Source organism: Urocampus carinirostris, chromosome 14, assembly GCF_059441175.1.
Source record: "Urocampus carinirostris isolate Australia breed hairy pipefish chromosome 14, RoL_Ucar_1.0, whole genome shotgun sequence".
NCBI classification, from domain to species: Eukaryota; Metazoa; Chordata; class Actinopteri; order Syngnathiformes; family Syngnathidae; genus Urocampus; species Urocampus carinirostris.
In genome coordinates this window covers 36383317-36405346 of record NC_142362.1, presented here as the reverse complement: position 1 = coordinate 36405346, position 22030 = coordinate 36383317, and the positions used below count along the sequence as shown (strand labels likewise).

Below are 22030 nucleotides of genomic sequence, written 5' to 3'. Positions count from 1 at the left end.
AGACGCTGCCCTGCTTATGAACGAGGTCCGTACGATGCTTCAGTGTTAAATGTTTATTTGTATAAGTGACCTGTATTGTTTTGTCCTAGAAATAAATATTTAATAAATTAATATGCTGTGTAAAGATAAATAAAGTTAAGTATAACTTACTTTTGGAAGATGAGCTTCGAGAGGTCCTCCTCTGTGTTAGAGTGGTCGAAAAAAAGTGATCTAACCATTTTCTCAACCGCATCAAGCTTTCTTATTCAACTGTCATTTCAAAAGTAATGGCTCACCTCTTCTTTACACTTTATATCAACCATATTGAATGGATGCACGAGATAACAATAAAAATGTCAAAAGTTCTTCGCGCGCTGGAGATAGTATAGACATAGTATGGACAGTAGAGAATCTTTACATACGAACCAGGAAGAGGAAGCAGATTTATTTTCTTCCGTGTGGATGCTGGGTTACCTTCACAGCGCCACACGCCGTTAGCAGCTAAAAGAAGCACTACAGTAATGTCCTGTTCTCGGAAAAAGGTGGACACATTACAAAATCTAACAGCAATGTCCGGATATTTTTCGACATCCCGATAAAAATGTTTATCTACCGTTTTTCGTAAGTCGAATGGTCGTAAGTAGGGGAGTGTCTGTACTTATATAAACCCTTAACATACAAAATATAGCACTGAAGCAACTTGCAAACAAATCCAAGAACGATCGTCCGTAAGTAGGGTAGCGTCTGTCTGTATCTGTACGATGTTACCTGTCACTGAAATGCTTCGTGCCACATATCATTGGAAAGCTTTAACTATTATGATTCAAGATATGATGAAAATATACTCTTCAGAGAAACATTACGATTAGTCTGAAATAAGATACCCGAAAACTATATAGACGTCTTAACTCACTATTATGTCCCCTGGCAGTCTTCAACTTCTTTTAATGTCTGTGAAAAGGGCTTCATTACATTAAGGATAATCCGTGGTATCCAACCGTGTGATATATTTATTCCAAAAAACGCGATGATGCCGTTAGATCAGGGGTCAGCAACCTTTCGGTGAAGAGTGTCACTTTCAAATTTCCTTGTAAATCAGAGTGCCACACCAAGATGAATGACTCGCACAACATTTTTTTATATCCAACTGAGCTGTGATTTTACAACTGTCCAAATATACAACATGGATATACATTTTAATTGTATAACTCGGTGTTTTTCAACCATTTTTGAACCAAGGTACACTTTTATTATAAAAAAGGTTCCGAGGCACACTGTCTGTCGAAAATGTTTGAAAATGAAGTTATGTCAAATATTTCTCTGTACTACCTCAAAAACAGAAATAGTACATGAAAAGAAGAAAATAATACTTAAAATAAATATATGTTTTAAACAAATTAAGTTATTAAATGTACTCTGCTACCTCAAGAGCAGATAATTAGTACATAAAAAATCTACTGCCATCTACTGTAAAAGCAGATCATATTTAGTTAATTGTGTATTTCTCTGTGTTCTATGTTACAAATAATCCTGATGAGCTTGACTTATATTACAACTCGTTTTTTTACTATTTTGTACTATTTTTTTTAACCGAAAGACATGTGTGACGTCATTGATACTTCCTGCGCATGCGCACACTTTTGAACAAAACCCGTCTGCTGCGCGGGAACGATGTGAGACTTATTTTAGTCTGCCCACTGCGCAGTGAATAAAATTGTAAAACTACATTTGCCTCTCTTGCTGATCACTTCAGTTTTAACCTATTAGGAAAAAATTATCCCTAACATCTACTGATATGGATGACTATTACAGTTCTTCGTCTGAAGATTGCAAAAATACTGAATAATGGTCGTATTTTTTTGAAAGATAAAAGGGTAAATTCCAGCGGCACACTAGACAAGGTCTCACGGCACACTAGTGTGCCCCAACACACTGTTAGAATGATGTCATGATTCGTTCATTCATCACGCGCGTGTGTTTCGTTGGCTGGGTTAAAACACGGATCTCTCCTCTTCGGCGAGGCGCGGCGCAGACAGGCACTCACACACGAAGAATGGCGCGACCGTAAACACAGTGCGCAACTGAAAATGTCTAAATTTCAGATAAAAATGCGCATTTTTAAAGTATAATCATTATTATTTCGCCTGCTGGCACGCGTGTGATAGGTTGCCGACCCCTGCGATAGATGGACGTTTCTGCTTTGTTGGACGTTACTTTCTGTAATTTTATATTTTGGTTATTTAAAAATCATAAATTAGCCACATCCTTGCATAAGCCGCAGAGTTGAAAGTGTGGGGGGAAAATCGCGGCTTTTTTTTTTTTTTTTTTGGGTCAAATATCATGTAGTTAAAAGTTCTATAACACAGTGGTCCCAAACCACAGGGCTGTGCATGGTACCGGGCCGTGGTTCATATGGTAGCGGGCCGCATATAAATAATACGTTTATATTTTGCTTATTATTCTATTGACTGTGCTGTTTGAGGCTCTATGTTTGAAATAAAATCAGTGTGGTTTGCACGGTCAGGCATAGTTTCTTGTCTGGTAGAGCAACCTAACGTTGGAAGCAAATATGCCCGCCTGTGGAAGATACACGGAAAGATCAGTCAGGTCATGTTTTTCTGTATAGCCCTTAATCACAAGGAGTCTCACTTCTATATTCCTGCGCTTGCAACGTAGCAGTGTGGAAAATGGTCGACTGCAGCCCGCTACGTAATGTTGCAAAGAAACTTCCCTCTTAAGTAAACAGACGAGTGGCCATGGAAAAACTTTTGTGAATAAACTAAATATTGGTCGTTGCTGTTCCAAGATATATGGAATCCCTATGTCAATGATACCACAAGCAATGCACAGAGACCATAAAACACCATCATACCTTACTAACATATCTTTTGCGAGGGGCGATGTACTTGGGGAGTTTGTGTTTTTGATTACTTGGCATGCGGCACGACACAACTTTTTGGGTTGGACCGTACAATAGCAAGCAGTGTGTTGCAGTGAATTGGAGCAAAGTTACCGGAGTCATGTAATGTTGATGCGATGTTGGGAGAACACCAAAACATTGCGCTTGATTACACAGTTGATTTACGCTTGGTATTATCATTCCTGTTATCTGTCATTAAAATGAATGGTGGTGTTGTTATTATTACTAAGGTTAATATTGATATTATTTGTTTTATTTTTATTATTTAAAAAAAATGTAGGCCAGACCATGAACATAGTGTCAGACATTGAACCAATGGTATGGAAAAGGTTTGTGACCACTGGTTTGATAAACCATGTGGAGCAATATTACATCAATTTAAAATAAGAGAATATTTTTATTGCTTTCCACTGTGCCGAGGTGAAAATTACCTACTCAGTAGAAATTATGCATTTTCTTTAAACGTGTTTTTGTTGTTGTTTTTTTTAACTCCATGTACCTTTTGATAAAAATGTCTTTTGGCTTGAAAGGTATATTTTTTTCTTTTCGTTATACATTAAATTAAATGGGTAAAATAACCATATTAGTACAAAAAGTATTTAAAATATAATCATGATAGCATTTATGTTTTGATTCTATTCTGGGAAAAAAAACAATTACATATTTTTGCCATATTGCCCATCCCCTATTCAATGATTTGTTTACATTTACATTGTTTTAGAATCTACTTAATGTACTTTACACTGGGAAATCTTTACAGTGCCAGAATCAAAGATCTTTTATTTCATACTGATGGCAAGTCTAACAAGCATTAGAGTTCCAGGAAATGCAAATGTGATCAAAGTGTGTGGTGACTCAAAATCAGTTTTTTTTCTGTGTCCCTCAGTTGAAATGCTGTCTGATGAGCAAATGCGACTTTTAAAGTGGAAGATTACCACAGTCACACCCAATGTGGTGAAAAATGCCGTTGCAAGGTCGCACTTTGTCCACACGAAGAGTAAGTTGCCGTTTTTATGAGCATGTTTTTTTCAAATGGAAAAACATTTTTTATTGTAATTCTAATATTTAAGAAAGCTACGACTGGTTGGGCTGCTGGGGCCACCACATGAAGTCTCATTGTTTCAAAACTCTCCTGGAGCACCAAAAAGTGAGAACATTTCGCTGTATGTTGTCATTTTGTTTGACGAGAATGTAATTTATTTTGTCCTTTTTGGCAATATGCAGTTGAACCACTTCCCCGGAACATTCCAGATCGGCAGGAAGGACAGATTATGGAAGAATCTGTCCAAAATGCAATGTCGCTTTGGCAAACATGAGTTCAGTTTTTTCCCACGCACGTATGTCCTCCCTCAGGACATCCTGCAGCTACGCAAAGCCTGGAAAGATGGTTCAAGGCAGAAATGGATCATCAAACCTGTAAATTCAAATTGCATAACTTGACCCCAACTATTCTATAAGATATATACAGTGGAACCTCGGTTCTCGACCATATTCCATTCCAGAACCCTGTTCGAAAACCGATTTGTTCGATCACCGAAAATCGTTTTTCCCATTAAAAGTAATGTAAAATCGTTTTAATCCGTTTCAACACCCTGAATGTTTACCATGAACGTAAACATGAAGCTAACCCAGGCTAATTGTACGTTTGCGTTAGCGTAATCTTCCGTACGAAAGATTACGCTAACATGAACGTGTAAAAATAAAAAAAATCAGGTCGTTTATACGTCATTTAGCACCCGGGTCTCCACAAAAAGTGGTGAGCGGTTAACGGATAAAGAAAATAATTATGAATAGGATTTCTTACCTTTGTGGTGCTCAGCAGAAGCCATGCTGTATGTATAGCAACATCGGAAACTCGCACACCTTCTTCATATTTTGCTATTATTTCTTTCTTAAATGCAATAGTTGTACGCACTACTCTCTGTAGCAACTTTGCTGCTTGCACCGACCTTCTTCGGAGGCATAATTAGGGGCTAAAACACTCCGTTCACCGATATTAAAAGCGAAAAGAAGTGCGCGCGCCAACATAACAGTTCTTCATGAGGGGTGGGGGCAATCTACACGATCTACACCCGTACATCGCACCTTAGTGTACCAGAGTTCGAACTCCGATTTTTTTGATCGAAAAGCGAAGCAAGAATTTCTCTAAATTTTTGGTCGAGAACCGAATTGTTCGAACTGAGAGGCGTTCGAAAACCGAGGTTCCACTGTATATATATGTATGTATGTACATGATTTAATTTTACATTATTTCTCATTTCCCAACAGCCTGCTTCCGCCAGAGGAATGGGGATCCAAGTCATCCACAAATGGAGTCAGATGCCACGCAAAAAGTCCCTTCTAGTCCAAAAGTAATTATTTATTTAGATGATGTAATGACACAAATCTTATTATGTTTCTCAAACTTTGAGAATAAAATTGAAATTATTTTACACTTCGAACCAGCCCTACCTCGCAAAATAATGGGTCAAAAATATGTCTTGGCTTGACATTTGTCTTTGAATTAATCTTTTTGTTTTTTCAGGTATATCCACAAGCCTTATCTCATCAGTGGTAACAAGTTTGACCTCCGCATCTATGTCTATGTGACTAGCTACGATCCGCTCAGAATATACATCTTCAAGGATGGACTGGTCCGCTTTGCGAGCTGCAAGTCGGTTTTCACAATACATACACCACAGTGACGCTGCTTGACGTGTGTTACAGAGGATGTAACATTAAAGTTGAGGTGTTCTGTCCTCTGCAGATATTCGTCCTCTATGAAGACGTTGAATAACAAATTTATGCATCTGACAAACTACAGTGTCAACAAGAAAAATTCAGAGTACCAAGCCAACAGTGATGATAAAGCTTGCCAGGGACACAAATGGTATCTGAAAAAGTTTTCTTTCAAGAATTTATGTACCTGTATGTGTTTGGACACAACTTGAATAAACATGTCTTTTCAGGGCGGTGAAGGCCTTGTGGCACTATCTTGGTGACAGAGGAATAAACACCACCTCCATTTGGGACAAGATCAAAGACATTGTCATCAAAACCATAATTGCGTAAGACAAGTCTTTTTTTAAGGAGTTTTTATGTTAATAAGCTGTCGTCTGTAGATCCTCTCCCGATTTATACACCAAGATAGATATATTGGGACTTGCGTGCGGGACTGAAGCAGAACATACGGCAACGTATTTTCACTTGCACAAAAGACCTCTATAAACTACTGTCTGTGGGAGAAGCAATTTCCTGCTCCATTCTGTATTTGAGTCGAAGATTATGTTACACAGTAGTACAATGGCTGAATACACATATTTCTTTAGTGCTTTTTTTAAACATAATTATCTAGGGTCCTGTAAAGTAAGCTACTTTAGGTTGTGTATTTCTCAGACTCCTATGCTATGAAATTAAACCTGTTTTTCTATTCTTAATATACAAGTAATCATCACACACACATAGTCACATTTTCAAAGATCTACGTTTTCAGTCTAATTCCATTGTTTTTAATACGTTTTCAATGTTTTCTATTGTATGTAATGTAATACGTATGCGCGACTCCATTGTAGTCACTGCGCATGCGTGACCTTTCAATAAACACACCTACTGGGACCGGATGTGGTCAGAACGGCCTGGGCGGCCAAGCAAGATGGCGGCCGGGCTCACTACATGCGCAGTAGTTAAACTCTATTTTAAATGCCTCTACTTGAATATATTTGTCAGCAATGAGTTTATATCTTTATCAACTCCGACAGTCCTTGAGTGAGGAACCATAAAGCTGCAATATTTACTAGACCCAGAGGACAAAAAACTGGAACATATGACTGCTGTTTATGTGCTTTCGCCAATAAATAGGCCAATGACGTTCACACTGCTGGTAATGTAGCCAACAAGTCTGGTTGTTGCTGTTACCACAAAATGCAAAATCTAGTGCAGTACAGGAACATCAGAGACCGAGAGACAGTTTCCAGAGCTGTCAAGTGTGTGTGTGTGTGTGTGTGTGTGTGTGTGTGTGTGTGTGTGTGTGTGTGTGTGTGTGTGTGTGTGTGTGTGTGTGTGTGTGTGTGTGTGTGTGTGTGTGTGTGTGTGTGTGTGTGTGTGTGTGTGTGTGTGTGTGTGTGTGTGTGTGTGTGTGTGTGTGTGTGTGTGTGTGTGTGTGTGTGTGTGTGTGTGTGTGTGTGTGATATACAGTGGCTTGAAATGCTATTTGGCCCCCTTGAACTTTGACTTTTTGCCACATTTCAGGCTTAAAACATCAACATATGAACTGTAATTCCTTGTGAAGAATCAACAATAAGTGGGACACAATCATGAAGTGGAACACACTTTATTGGATATTTTAAACTTTTTTAGCAAATAAAAAAAACGAAAAAATGTGTGTGCAAAATTATTCAGCCCCATCGAGTTAACTTTGTAGCCCCACCTTTTGCTGCGATTACAGCTCCAAGTGGCTTGGTGTATGTCTCTATCAGTTTTGCACATTGAGAAACTGATATTTTTGCCCATTCCTCTTTGCGAAACAGCTCGAGCTCAGTGAGGTTGGATGGAAAGCGTTAGTGAACAGCAGATTTCAGTTCTTTCTACAGATTCTCAATTGGATTGAGGTCTGGACTTTGGTTCACCATGGTGTAAGAATGGCCAAATCATTCCATTGTAGCTTTTGCTTTATGTTTTGGATCATTGTCTTGTTGGAAGACAAATCTCCGTCCCAGTCTACAATCTAAAGACGTAGCCAATATAAATTAAATGCTGTTGTTGAACAGTTAAGAGAATCTGGGCAGTTTTGGTCTCTTTTGAAAGGTAACACTTATGTTTTGTCTCCAACTCAATTAATCACTGCAAGTGCTACTAACATTGAGTAATTTAAGTAGGAACACACAGAAATAGGTTCTTATTCCTTTCTGAATTTTGTTTTTGCAATCACATGCCTGCTGATGATCGTAGAATTGGCATCTTGGCTGGGAAACCGCTGGGACAGTAGAATGAAGCCTTACCTGGTCCCAAAGTCAAAGTTGATCACAATCTGAAAAACCAAACATTTGTATTTAACACATTTTTCCAAGGCTATTTCTAGGCGTTTCAAAAAGGCCAATTGGAGACTCCAAAAAGACCAGTGACTGGTAACATTACACAGACATGTTTTTGCTTCTCAACATTCTGATGGCCCTGTCACTAGTATTAACCCTTATGTGCATAGGCTGGATCAAAAATGACCCCGTGGGTTGTTCTTCTTTCAAATCTTTAAAAATAAACAAAAGTTGTGATATTGTCATTTCAGGTACTCCTTATAAAACATGTCCATGACATACCATTAGTATTTTTCCCTCCACTAATGGAAAAGTGTATGGACTGGCATGTCATGCATCCAAGGGGTTAAACTCACACCAAAAACTAGCACAGAAAATGTACTTTTCTTCTAAAATCGAAAATCGCATCGAAACTGCAATAATGGTGTGAAAAATTGCAAATATATATATTCTCTCTCCCCCCCCCCCCCCCCCCCCCAAAAAAAAAAAGTGCAGCCGTAGTGTCTATGCCTGGAAAAGCCTTTTCATTGTTAAATGACAACGACCCTTTGTACATTACCATTTAAAATTGTATCAATTCAAGACTCCTTGTTCTCTTTCAAAGCATGCATACAATAAAAAAACATTTTTCTTTTCCCGGTGCCAATGGCACACCCTCTAATTTTAAGTACCGTATTTTCCGCACTATATGGCGTACCGTGTTATAAGGCGCACCTTCAATGAATGATATATTTTAAATTTTTTGCCATACATAAGACGCACCCCATTATAAGGCGCTATAAGTGCATGCTGGTTTAAGATCAGGTAATTGTGCAATTTTGTAATTGTAATCCTGTGCAGTCCTTCGAGACATTTTTGTGATTAAGGGCTATTTACGGTAAATAAATGTGACTTGACTTGACTACAGTAGAGAATGTAGTTACGTTATGCAACCTCTAGATGTTGCCACGCTAAAGGGAATGTCAACAAAACATTCAAAATGGTCAAACTTTATTGTTAACAAACAAGCTTTCCACAACTCCATTCACTCCCAAAATTAATAAACAGCCGTTTTATTATTTTCTCTGAGGTAAAGCATTTTCGTGACACATCTTTAACATCTTTGAACAACATCAAGGCATATCATTTTACTTTTCTTCCATTTAGTCAACACGCAAAAAAAAACCGTCTGATACTGTTATTTTAAATGAAACGTTAGTGCAATCGCAATAAAGTGACACTCGTAATGTGCAAAAACAACAAGTGCAAAACAATAACAATAAAGCAATAACATAATAACTTTAAAGCTCCTCATTGACGAATCCCTCGAATTCTTCTTCTGCAGTGTTCGAATTGACCATCTCAGTGAATGGGCCATCCAACACGTCCGGCTCCGTTTCATCAAGGTCGTCATTAATTGAGTCAGTGTCGCTGATGTTGTCTGGCTGTTCGGGGACAATTCCCGTCTTCTTGAAAGCTCGGACCACAGTTGAGACTGATATATCAGCCCATGCATTTACGATCCACTGACAGATGGTGGCGTATGTCGCCCGGCGCTGTCTCCCCGCACGTATGAAAGAGAATCGTTGTTTAATATTTCCCAGTATCCACAGCGCGAAAAATGGAGTCGGCGGCTGTTTCTCGTAGTTGCGAGACCTTGCGAATTTAATATTGAGCCATATATAAGGCGCACTGTGTTATAAGGCGCATGGTCAGCTTTTGAAATTTTTTTAGACTTTTAGGTGCGCCTTATAGTGCGGAAAATACGGTACACGCATGCAAAAAAATGAGAGCACCACCAAGAAAATCAATCCGCAGCGTTTTAAAAGTTAAATTGTGTCTCTTCTGCTAAAATGTCATCAGGTCCGAACCGTACGTTACCTCTCTGCTGAAGATGCACGTGCGTACGCCATACAGCTGCCATGAGCTTTTTGGTTTTGATATCATGCTTGATGAAAACCTGAAACCCTGGATTTTAGAGGTCAACATTTCACCCAGGTAACGCACGCAAACAGGCTGTATATACAGAAAGCACTCAACTGTAACGCATATTAGCCATTTATTCTTGAAGTTCTGTCCTAAACATATTTTTTTGTTTCTATCATGCAGCCTTCATTCCAACACTGCACTGGATGTTTCCATCAAGGGCCAAATGGTCCGCGACATTTTGAACCTGGCAGGTTTTCGTATTCCTCGAGAAGATGTGGTTACCTCCAATGGAAGCAGCTCCAGCGACAGCAGGTATGAAGAAAAAATATGCTGCAATAAAGACATGTGTAATTTTAAAATACAAACTGTTAATTCCGTACTACAAAGCGCATCTGATTAACTAGCGGGCCGTCAGAACGTTGATGGACAAAGATGGGTCTTCACAATGTCACCAGTCACTGAACTACATCGTGCCACACATCATTGGAGAGCTTAAATACTTGGTATTAAAGGCATGATAACCATTTCAAAATATACTCCTCACAAAAACATCAGTATGAAATAATAAACTATTGTCATGAGCCATTCAGGTCAAGAAATGTTTGCCAATAGTGACCGATTCAAATGTGGATTGACACATTGCTTTGTAAATAAAAATTCCCAGTATAAATATGCACGCATTTACATTGTCCATTCAAATCCGAGCCGAAAGTAAACGTGCGTAGAGCCAATTTTGATTCATTTGTATGCACCATTATTACGTGCAAGTGTGCACAATCATTGACTTTCTAAGCCTAAAACACACTTCTATTCTATAGCATATGAATAACCTATATTTTATGTTGACAATATCTGTGTATTATTTGCCCTCATGTAGGATTTAGATCAGGTGATGGTGTCATGATAGTCTGTGGTTTGCAATAATCTGTAGTCTGTACAGCCCTTTGAGACTCTTTGTGATCAAGGGTTATACAAATTAAGATGAATTGACTTATGGAAAGAGAAGTCCGACATTTACTGTATTTTCATGACTAAAGGGCGCACCGGGGTGACCTTAGCTCAGGAGGTAGAACGCTCATCTTGGGATCAAGAGGTCGCAGGTTCGATTCCTGGCTCCTCTGTGTTATATATCGAAGTGTCCTTGGACAAGACACTGAATCCCTAATGCCCCCCGATAGCGGGTAGTTGCCATGGCTGATGCTTAATGTGTATAAGGGAAAAGTGTGAAGCACATTGTAAAGCGCTTTAGGAGGTCTTCATTGACTTGAAAAGCTCTAAATGACTGCAGACCATTTACATTTACCTAAAAGGCTTAATTACTTCAAAAGATGACCATGCGCCTTATAGTACAGTGCGCCTTATATATGGATCAATATTGAGTCATAAGGTCTGGTAACTAAGGTAAGCAGCTGCCGGCTAGATTTTCCCCCGTAGGCTGAGTAGTCCCCAGTGTATGCTGTTATATTAATACCGGCATTTCATTTTCTAACCAATGTGTCAATAATCATTTGAATCGGTCACTATTGGCTAAATTTATTTGGAGGAAAAAGAAGGCAGGTTCCTTTTTAGCATTTACACGCTCGCATCGACTAAAGCGAGGCAAAACAAAGCCTGCAATTAGCAGAAAAAGATGTGAATCACACGTTTGTTTGCTCTACGGCAAGGAGAAAACATGTTTTACTTGTCTGTATTTGTAAACAGGAATTATGGTGCTAAACAGACAGCTAGCAACAAGCAACGTCCGTCAATGCAAATATGCTTCTCAGCGGATTTTTACTATTATTTGTCGGCATTATTGCGTTTTTTGGAGTGAGTAAATATTTTACACGGTTGGAGATTTACTACGCTCACAGATGTAAGAGGACCATGGTTGCGTATTGTTATTGAACGTGATGGCTGCAAGATGACTGTGAGCTACCCTGGCTTTATCTTTTCCCAGTATCTTGTTTAGAATAGAATAGAATATACCTTTATTGTCATTGTTACAAAATGGGTTAACATATTGTGACAACGAAATTGGGCATGACACTCCAGTTTTACACATTCACAATGAGGTATGAAATGAAATGAGCCAAGAAGATAAAGGAACAGAGAAGATAAGGTTATAAAACAAGGGGGATAAGGCTATAGTTATAATTTACACGGTATTTACACAAGAAATATCTGCATGTGGGATGTTACATACAGTGTTATCGTGATACCGTTGGTATCGTAAGGGTTGTGCAATATTGCATTTGGTGCAAAAGTCATCATAGTGCAAAAAAAAATAGTCAGCATATGCATTGGTGCAAACATAGTCATCATAGTGCAGAAAAAAGAAATGGTCAGACATTGTGCAAGGTGTGCAGTTGACATGTGCAAGAACATAGACATGAGTACCATTATATTCGTATGAGGTAGTTTTTTGCAAGAGTTTTCATTTTTTTGTGCGGTGTCTGTTTAGGGTGGTAATGGCTGTGGGGAAGAAACTGTCTCTGAGTCTGTTTTTGCTTTGTGTGACCTGTAGCGCTTGCCGGAAGGCAGCAGGTCGAAGAGGTGGTGGCCGAGGTGAGAAAAGTCCTTGATGATGTTTTCTGCTCTGCTAAGGTAGCGAGAGCAGGCAATGTCCTCCAGACTGGGCAGAGAGCAACCGACGATTTTCTGGGCTGTTTTGATGATCCTCTGGAGCTTTTTCCTGTCTGCTGTTGTGCACCCAGCATACCACACCGTAATGCAGTATGTTAGAAAGCTCTCCACTGTGGCTTTGTAAAAGGACACCTGCAGCTGCTGTTTTAGATTATTTTTCCTGAGCAATTTCAGGAAGTGCAGTCGCTACTGGGCCTTCCCTACCACCGCTCTGGTGTTTGCAGACCAGGAGAGGTCGTCGGAGATGTGCACACCCAGAAATTTGAAGGAGTGGACTCTCTCTAGACAGTCTCCTTTTATGATGAGTGGTTCTGGATTCCTGCCATTCCTTCTGAAATCCAGAATCAGTTCTTTTGTTTTTTTGGTGTTCAGTATGAGGTGGTTTTCCGAACACCACGTTGAAAGTGACTCCACCTCATCCCTGTATGCTGCCTCGTCCCTTTCAGAGATGAGGCCGATCAAGGTGGTATCATCAGCGAACTTAATTATAGTGTTTGTGGGGTGGGTTGGTGAGCAGTCGGAGCTGTAGAGGGTGAAAAGCAGGGGGCTCAGTGCACAACCTTGGGGGGAGCCAGTGTTAGGGTGGGAGAGACGTGGGTACCGAGTTTCACCGACTGTGGGCGGTTGGAGAGGAAGTCCATTATCCAGTGGCAGATGGAGGGAGAGAGTCCTAGGTGTGCAAGTTTCTCCACCAGGATCTCCGGGATAATGTTGTTGAAGGCTGAGCTGAAGTCCAGAAAGAGCATTCTGACGTAGCTCCCCCGGTGGTCCAGGTGTTTCAGCACGGTGTGAAGTGCTGTGTTTATGGCGTCGTCAGTGGAGCGGTTTGCCCTGTAGGCAAACTGGTGGGGGTCCAGTGTGAGTGGCAGGGAGTTTTTGATGTGCTGGGACACTAACCTCTCGAAGCGCTTCATGACCACAGGCGTAAGAGCGACAGGCCTGTAGTCGTTGAGGCTTTCCACTGCTGACTTTTTGGGGATGGGAATGATGGTGGAGGTTTTGAGGCAAGGTAGGACGGTCGCCTGTGACAGGGACCGCTTGAAGATGGTGGTGAGGACCCCAGCCAGCGGATCGGAACAGTCCCTGAGTACCCTACCTGGTACTGCATCCGGGCCAGTTGCCTTCCTGGGGTTTATGGTTTTCAGCGCACGCCTAACTTGGTGCTCCTGAAATGTAAGTGAGTTGCTGCTGGTTGTTGGTGGGTGTGATGTGGCTGTTTGTGGCCTTCCAGCTTCAAAGCGAGCAAAGAACTGATTAAGGTCCGCAGCTAGTGAAGCCTCGGCCTCAACAGTTGCCAGGTTGTGGCCTCTGAAGTTGGTGATGTGTTGAAGGCCCTGCCACATCCTCCTCGGGTCATTTCCAGCGAAGAGGTGCTCGATCCTCCTTGTGTAGGCTGCTTTTGCTTTCTTGATGCCTCTCTTCAGGTCAGCCCTGGCCACCCCGTAAAGAGCCTTGTCTCCAGACCTGAAGGCGGTGTTGCTGTGTTTGAGGAGGGTGCGCACCTCGCTGGACATCCAGGGTTTTTGATTTGGGTAGACCTTGATTTTTTTAATTACTGTGTCTTCATCCGTGCAGTATCGGATGTAGGATAAAACAGTGTCAGTGAATTTCTGGAGGTCATGGTGTTCAAATACCTCCCAGCAAGTTTGATCAAAACAATCCTGCAGCTTAGAGAGGGCTCCCTCAGGCCACGTTTGTATTGTCCTTGTTACAGGCCTTGTTTTTCTTCGGATGGGGGTGTATGAGGGGGTGAGGTATAGGCATAGGTGATCGGAATTTACTAGGTGGGGGAGGGGGGAAGCTTTGTATGCGTTTTTGATGTTGCTGTAAATGCGGTCCAAAGTTTTTTCACCCCTTGTTGCACAGCTCACATGTTGAAAGAGTTTTGGAAGAGCAGTCCTTAAACATGCCTTATTAAAGTCGCCAGCGATAATGAAAGCTCCGTCGGGGTGTGCAAGCTGTTGTTTGTTGATGGCAGCGAGCAGGAGGTTTAGCGCTGTGCTAGCGTTAGCATCCGGAGGAATGTAAACAGCTATCACAATGAGCACAGTTAGCTCTCGCGGTATATAGAATGGTCTACACGATACCGCCAGAAACTCTATCGGGCGAGCAGTGTGTATCAATAATTTTGCTGTTATTGCACCACGCATTATGTACGTAAATGCATAGTCCCCCACCTCTTTTTTTGCCTGAGTCTTGGTTGCGGTCGTATCGGTGTGGCATGCGTCCTGCTAGCTAGACTGCAGCGTCGGGGATCCGCGGGTCAAGCCAAGACTCCGTGATCACAAAAATATTGCTTCTCCGTACGATCAGGGGTTAAAGGCTGCATGCTCAAATTTAAGAACAAAACTCAATTTTGTCTTTGTACAAGCCTCGCCTGATTTTAAGCTTCAGGCTTAAACAGCCGTCAGTTGTGTGCATCAGTTTTGCTCATGCGGTGTTTATGTCATTTGTTTTCGGATCAGGTGACCATTTAAGCTTGCCAGTGCAAAGAAGAGCACGTATTTACTTCTGCGCCAAAATAAAACATGAGGGCTGTGTCACGTAAAACATGAGCCCTATATTTCTAAATGACAGTGCCAGGGCAACCATACTGTGGAGAATAGTGCCAGACTGCAACACAGGATGTGTCTGGGTTGTTGTAATCTGTGGTCGCCGCGGAAATTGACTAAATTGCCTTCACATATCGTTCTTTAAAGATCAAAGGAAACTTCAACAACCTGACTTTGCTGCGGATGGTAAGGAAAGAGAAGTGTAGGCTTTTTTTTATTACTGTATTTTCAGGACTATATGTCGCTCCGTAGTATGAGTCGTGCCAGCCAAAAAATGTATGGTTAAAAAGGATAAAAATGTCTCACTTGGACTATAAGTCCCATTTTTGGGGGTAATGCATACCTGCCAAGTACTACAGTTTTGCCGTAATGAGTACGGTTTTCTTGAACCCACTACGGTGTTACGGTTGGATCACAAAAACTACAGGTTTCTCCTTAAAAAAATTAAAAAAAATAAAATCGTAAAAACATTCCACCGCAAGATGGAGACGAAGTACCATTTTAAACAAAAGTCTATTGGCGCTGCCAGAATCAACTCATTGCCCTGAAAAATTCTCGCGCCGGCGTGAAGAGGGGGCCCTATCGTGCATGGAGAGCCGGAGCTAGCTAAGCAGCTAGCGGCATAATAAGTCTTCGGTACCGTCCGTAATCATGGTAAATTTGAACTCTATACCAAATAAGACAGAAGAACTGGCTGTGCTGGTGAAAAACAAAGCACACAGGAAGTGCAGTTTGCTGTGTTTTACGGAAACGTGGCTCACGTCTAGCATCCCGGACGCTAGCGTGGAGCTACCTGGAGCAACCGGTAGCTACCGCAGCTAACCTCCTCTCCGATTCCCAGCTGCGGGAATCGGAGAGGAGGTTGGACTCGCTAACACGAGCAGTATCGGATGTACAAAGGTTTAAAAAAAAATATATATATATATATATATATATATATATATATATAAAATTAAATGTTTTGTTTCTTATTGTATCAAATATTGAAAAGAAAAGAAAACTATGAGGGTTTTCTATGACTTTGTTATATTAAATACATTATTGAGCTTTAAAAAACTTTCTTTCGATTAGAACCTTAAATTGTATGTGTGTTAGTCTGTGTGGTTCCAGCAAGGAGTTGCCCCATCAGGACGTCTCAGTCAATGAGAAGGTGAAAAGGGCCTTTTACATTAAGCATCGCTTTGCTGAGCAGGTACACAAACATTTTATACAGCTATGCGGTTGAATAATGTATAAACCTGTGACTGTCTCTATCCAGAATACACCTTTAAATGTTTGGTTTTTCCCTTTTCTCAGACCACTCTGGCGACAGTATTGGATGTTTTAACTCCCGCTGATGTCCGAGTACTCGCTGAGAGCGAAGACGAGTTAAGCCGCTGTGGAGATTTTGAACGCATTTTCCCTTCAATATCATCTTTCAAGTACCTGCGATTCTTTGAGTGCCCGCGGTACTTCAGCATTTTGTTGAACCAATGGGAGCACAAGTATGGGAATAATAGAGAGAAAGGTTTGTTTGTGTATTTTATCATTACTATCAATGGTGTAAGAGGTTTGATTTGTAACTGAAGCAACTTGTGAATATTATTTTTCTTCAGGGTATTTTAAAATTTATATATCAAGGAAATGACACTAAAATAAAATATTGTAACAAACATAGGGTTTTAGGTACAATTTAACACCGAAAGAAATGTTATCTTAATTCATACAAATTTATTTGTAGTTCCATCCATCCATCCATCCATTGTCTTCCGCGTATCCGAGGTCGAGTCGCGGGGGCAGCAGCTTTGAAAGGGAAGCCCAGACGTCCCTATCCCCAGCCTCCTCCTCCAGCTCATCCGACGGGACCCCAAGGCGTTCCCAAGCCAGCCGAGAGACATAGTCTCTCCAACGTGTCCTGGGTCGCCCCCGGGGCCTCCTGCCGGTGGGACGTGCCCGGAACACATCCCGAGGGAGGCGTCCAGGAGGCATCCTTATTAGATGCCCGAGCCACCTTAACTGACTCCTCTCAACGCAGAGGAGCAGTGGCTCTACACCGAGTCCCTCCCGGATAACTGAGCTTCTCACCTTATCTCTAAGGGAGAACCCAGCCACCCTGCGGAGGAAACTCATTTCGGCCACTTGTATCCGGGATCGTGTTCTTTCGGTCATGACCCAAAGTTCATGACCATAAGTGAGGGTAGGAACATAGATCGACCGGTAGATTGAGAGCTTTGCCTTTCGGCTCAGCTCCCTCTTCACCACGACGGACCGTTACAGGGTCCAAATGACGGCAGACGCTGCTCCGACCCGTCTGTTGATCTCCCGTTCCATCTTACCCTCATTCGTGAACAAGAACCCAAGTTACTTGAACTCCTCCACTTGGGGCAAGACCTCCTCCACGACCCGGAGGGAGCATACCACCCTTTTCCGACTGAGAACCATGGCCTCAAACTTTGAGGTGCTGATCCTCATCCCGGCCGCTTCACACTCGGCTGCGAATCGCTCCAGCGAGAGCTGAAGATCACGGCCTGAGGAAGCCAACAGCACACGTCATCTTCAAAAAGCAGTGACGCGATGCTGAGGCCCCCAAACCGGACTCCATCCCCGCCAAGGCTGTGCCTAGAAATTCTGTCCATAAAAGTTTGGAACAGAATCGTTGACAATGGGCAGCCCTGGCGGAGCCCAACCCTCACCGGGAACGAATCCGACTTACTGCCGGCAATGCCGACCAGACTCTGGCACCGGGCATACAGGGACCACACAGCCCGGATAAGACTGTGCGATACCCCATACTCCCGAAGCACCCCCCACAGGGCCTCCCGAGGAACACGGTCGAATGCCTTCTCCAAGTCCACAAAAAACATGCAGACCGGACAGGCAAACTCCCATGCACCCTCAAAGACCCTGCAGAGTGTATAGAGCTGGTCCAGTGTTCCACGGCCAGGACAAAAACCACACTGTTCCTCCTGTATCCGAGATTCGACTTCCTGGCGGACCCTCCTCTCCAGTACCCCTGAATAGACCTTACCAGGGAGGCTGAGAAGTGTGATTCCCCTGTAGTTGGAACACACTCTCCGGTCCCCCTTCTTAAAGAGGGTAACCACCACCCCAGTCTGCCAGTCCAGAGGCACTGTCCCCGATGTCCACGCCATGTTGCAGAGGCGTGTCAACCATGACACGCCCACAACATCCAGAGCCTTAATGAAATCCGGGCGGATCTCATCGACCCCCGGGGCCCTGCCACCGAGGAGTTTTTTGACCACCTCCGTGACTTCAACCCCAGTGATACGAGAGCCCAACCCAGAGTCCTCAGGCTCTGCTTCCCCAGAGGAAGACGTGTCGGTGGGATTGAGGAGGTCTTCGAAGTACTCCGCCCACCGATTCACAAGGTCCCGGGATAAGGTCAGCAGCGCCCCATCGGCACTATACACAGTGTCGATGGCACACCGCTTCCCCCCCAAGACGCCGGATGGTGGACCAGAATTTCCTCAAAGCCGCCGAAGCCGCATTCCGCTTGGCCAGCCGATACCTGCCAGCTGCTTCCAGAGTCCCACAGGCCAGGAAGGCCGGATAAAACTCCTTCTTCAGCTTGACGGGATCCCTCACCGCCGGTGACCACCAGCGGGTCTGAGGGTTGCCGCCGCGGCAGGCACCGACTACCCTACGGCCACAGCTCCGATCAGCCGCTTCGACAATGGAGGCGCGGAGCATGGTCCACTCGGACTCAATGTCCCCCACCTCCCTCGGGACATGGGCAAAGTTCTGCCGGAGGTGTGAATTGAAACTTCTTCTGACAGGAGATTCTGCCAGCCGTTCCCAACAGACCCTCACAACACGCTTGGGTCTGGCGGGTCGGGCCGGCATCTTCCCCCACCATCGAAGCCAACTCACCACCAGGTGGTGATCAGTTGACAGCTCCGCCCCTAGTAAATATGACGTTCAGGCTTTCTGCCACCCATCTATAGAACTTTCATGTCACCAGGTTTTGTGAACACTAGTTTTGATGGCTTTTGTTTAAATGGGTGCAGAAATTAGAGGTGCTCTATGCATGTTTTGCTTAAGATGTTTTTCTTATTATTTTTTAAGACACTGAAATGACATTTTTAACCTTTGCCTTAATTGGTTAAAACAAAAGTTTGCTCCACACGTCTGCCCTTGTGCTGAATGTCCAGCCATCCCCCAATGTATGAGGGACAAATCTTGCCATACGTAGAAATAAATATATAAATGAATACAAATTATATATAAGTAAATGGATACATGAATAAATGATGCAATACCTAAATATATTACATAAATGCAAGTGTTTAATATAATTATTTTGTCGTTTATTTAGTTTTGGATTTTTTCAAACGTATAATTTTTAGATCTTGAGTTAATCGCAATGTATCTGTTTTTGAGACAAATCTCTCCCCATCGTGTTACGTAAAGAAAGAATGAAAGTAATATGTAGCTTACATTTTCAGTTGCAGGAAGTTCTGCTCATTACAATATACCACTGGGGAAACAATGGCCCATAATAAATGTCCATTACTGATTTGTTATATGTTATTCAAATGAGGGGTGGGGTAACTGAGCTTTTCACCTAAAGCCGATTTGCATATCACTGATCTAAAGATAAGTGGATAAACTAATTTGAATAACCTTTTGTTTTAAAAAAGTAGAAGAAAGAATACACAACAAAATTGATACGGAAAGAAATGACAAAATGCATCTATCGATTGTTCGATCTACCATTGTCATATCCCTCGAGAGGGGTGACCGACAGCAAGACAAACACGTACAAAAACAGGAAATAAAAAAGCGGAAAAAGTAGCAAAAAAACACAAAATATTTTGGACCATAGCCAACTCGAATGCCCAATCAGCCAAACAAGTTAAGCACCTCGGGCCCCAAGTTAGTCTTGCTTTTGTCCCTCCAGATTAAATAGGACACAAGAAAGCGGCCGTGTCACTCAATTCAGGGTGACACAACACGCTCTTCTGTTCAACAGCAGGGCCCGACAGCTTTCACTGGTTTACCCCTGCCGCAACATACAAGTGCTCTGCCCATCCTTTAAAAATGCATACACACATAAATAAAATGCATTATTCATATAATTGGGTATTACGTGATTAATTTATGTGTTCATTTATTTATATGGCCCATAGGTTTGTTTGGTTTTTAATTTGAATTTCGAATTTATTTCTACACATGGTCTGTCCTCCATACAAATGTACCACACTGACAAAGTCAAAGACTGACATCATGGCGAATCTCGGTTTGGGTAAATCACAGTTTAGGAGCAATTGCTAGGTTAATAATTCTAAATCTCAATGTAGGCTAACCAAAAGTATGTGTTTATCTCTAAGAACACCATTCTTTTTTTTTTTTTGTTTTGTTTTTTTTGGTAAACTATATAATTTGCTCAACCGATTAGATGATATGTTGAGGGACAAATTGTTAACCTCTTGGCATTATCCTTAGAGACCAGGATATTGAAAAACTACATGCAGGACTTACTTGCTCTGTTAAAATGGTTAAACGTTAACTTAATTTGTAAACTTTTGAATCGTTTTTTTTCTTTTTTTCAATTATTTGTACGCAGGTGTGTGTCTGCTTCGGCCCTTGTGCCAGAAAGGAGTCCATCTTGGTACCAATGATCCTACTCACATGGCAAGTAACATGAACATTATGATCTCAGTGAACGGGTGCCAGACAGCCCATTTAGAGTTGGAGGAAAAATGTCAATTTCCGTATACAGTAATCCATCGTTTTTTGCAGTCGGTGCGTTCCAAAAGGTCCAGTGGTTGTCATTTATTAAATACTCTATTATACATTGAAAGAAAAGACCAAAACCAATTTACAGATTTAAGCTTTTGTCCAACAAATACATGTACTGTACTGTAAACCCTTTTTTGTTTGTTTTACAAAAAACGTCTTGCAATTGAAAAAGATTTGCTTGTACAAAATGTTTGTTCATCAAGCACTTTTACAGATGTAACCGCATAGACCGCTACGTTGTTGACGCGCATGGAGAAAAGGGGTGGGGCGACTGTTCAGCCAATCAGAATGCGGAACAAAATTGATAAATCCGCAAAGCCGCGAAAAGTAAACCGGAATGCAGCGAGGGCTTACTGTATATGCTTCATAATATCAAAGTTTTTGCATTTTATTTCAACCTCAAAATAAATTATTACAAGCCTTTATTTGTTCACCCCCTTTACGTTCCAACGGCCCGCCTGCAGACTATTAATGAATAAAGTCGTGTCTTCATGATGTCACCAGTCACTGAAACGTGTCTCGCATATTTTTGGAAAGCTTAAACTCTTGGGATTCAAGAAACTATAACAATTTCAAAATCTACTCATTACAGAAACTGCCATCATCAGTCTGAGACAAGATACCCTAAATCTAAAGCTGTTCTGTTCTGTGATATTCCACTCATGAAATGGTTCTTTGCAAACATGGTCTTGTTACATTCATGAAGGTCTAGCAAATCCAACCGTGTAGAATATTTACCCCAAAACATATGATAATGTGGACAGATTAAAAAAAAATCTTCTTAAATCATTCCTGCATTATTTGTGATCCTTGTCGTAATCTGTTTGTTTCACTTTCATAATTCCCCTTTAAAAATAAATTACCTCATCAGATAATTTCCTGTATGGCGGCTAGCCTCTGACCTTTTGATTGACACAGCTTTTGACCATTTGCAAGCTTTTTAGGACCATTAGCCTGTGACAACTTATGAGAGCCTGTATTGAAAAAAATCTTGTGCTAATAGTGACCAATTTAAATATTGATTAACACATTGGTTCCCAATGTAATTTTAAGCAATTTTACGTAAATGCAACCCTGGATCCATATTTGCGCACGATTATCAGGCGCAAGTATGCACAATCCTGGATCGACTTCTAAATAGAGTCAAATATTAACAACTCTTTCACAATGTCTAAAAAGTTGGAAAGGTAAAATGCACATTTGCAGATTTTAGGGCCGAGAATTGGTCGTCTCCAAATGGCCACTCTTGGAAACGCTTTGACAGACTTTTTGAAAAAATGCGTAAGATAAAATGT

At 41.7% G+C, this 22030-nt stretch overlaps 1 protein-coding gene across 2 annotated transcripts in view; it reads left to right on the top strand.

Moving 5' to 3' along the window:
* ttll4 (tubulin tyrosine ligase-like family, member 4) overlaps positions 1–22030 on the top strand; it is a 37301-nt gene that overhangs the window by 12721 nt on the left and 2550 nt on the right. For both annotated transcript variants that reach the window (XM_088352404.1, XM_088352402.1), the window contains exons 8-19: positions 3786–3896; positions 3970–4046; positions 4124–4315; positions 5168–5250; positions 5424–5552; positions 5646–5768; positions 5848–5946; positions 9751–9885; positions 9997–10128; positions 16089–16185; positions 16290–16500; positions 20560–20627. In XM_088352404.1, coding sequence (XP_088208530.1) covers positions 3786–3896; positions 3970–4046; positions 4124–4315; positions 5168–5250; positions 5424–5552; positions 5646–5768; positions 5848–5946; positions 9751–9885; positions 9997–10128; positions 16089–16185; positions 16290–16500; positions 20560–20627 — 1457 coding nt within the window. The remainder of the gene's footprint in view (positions 1–3785; positions 3897–3969; positions 4047–4123; positions 4316–5167; positions 5251–5423; positions 5553–5645; positions 5769–5847; positions 5947–9750; positions 9886–9996; positions 10129–16088; positions 16186–16289; positions 16501–20559; positions 20628–22030) is intronic.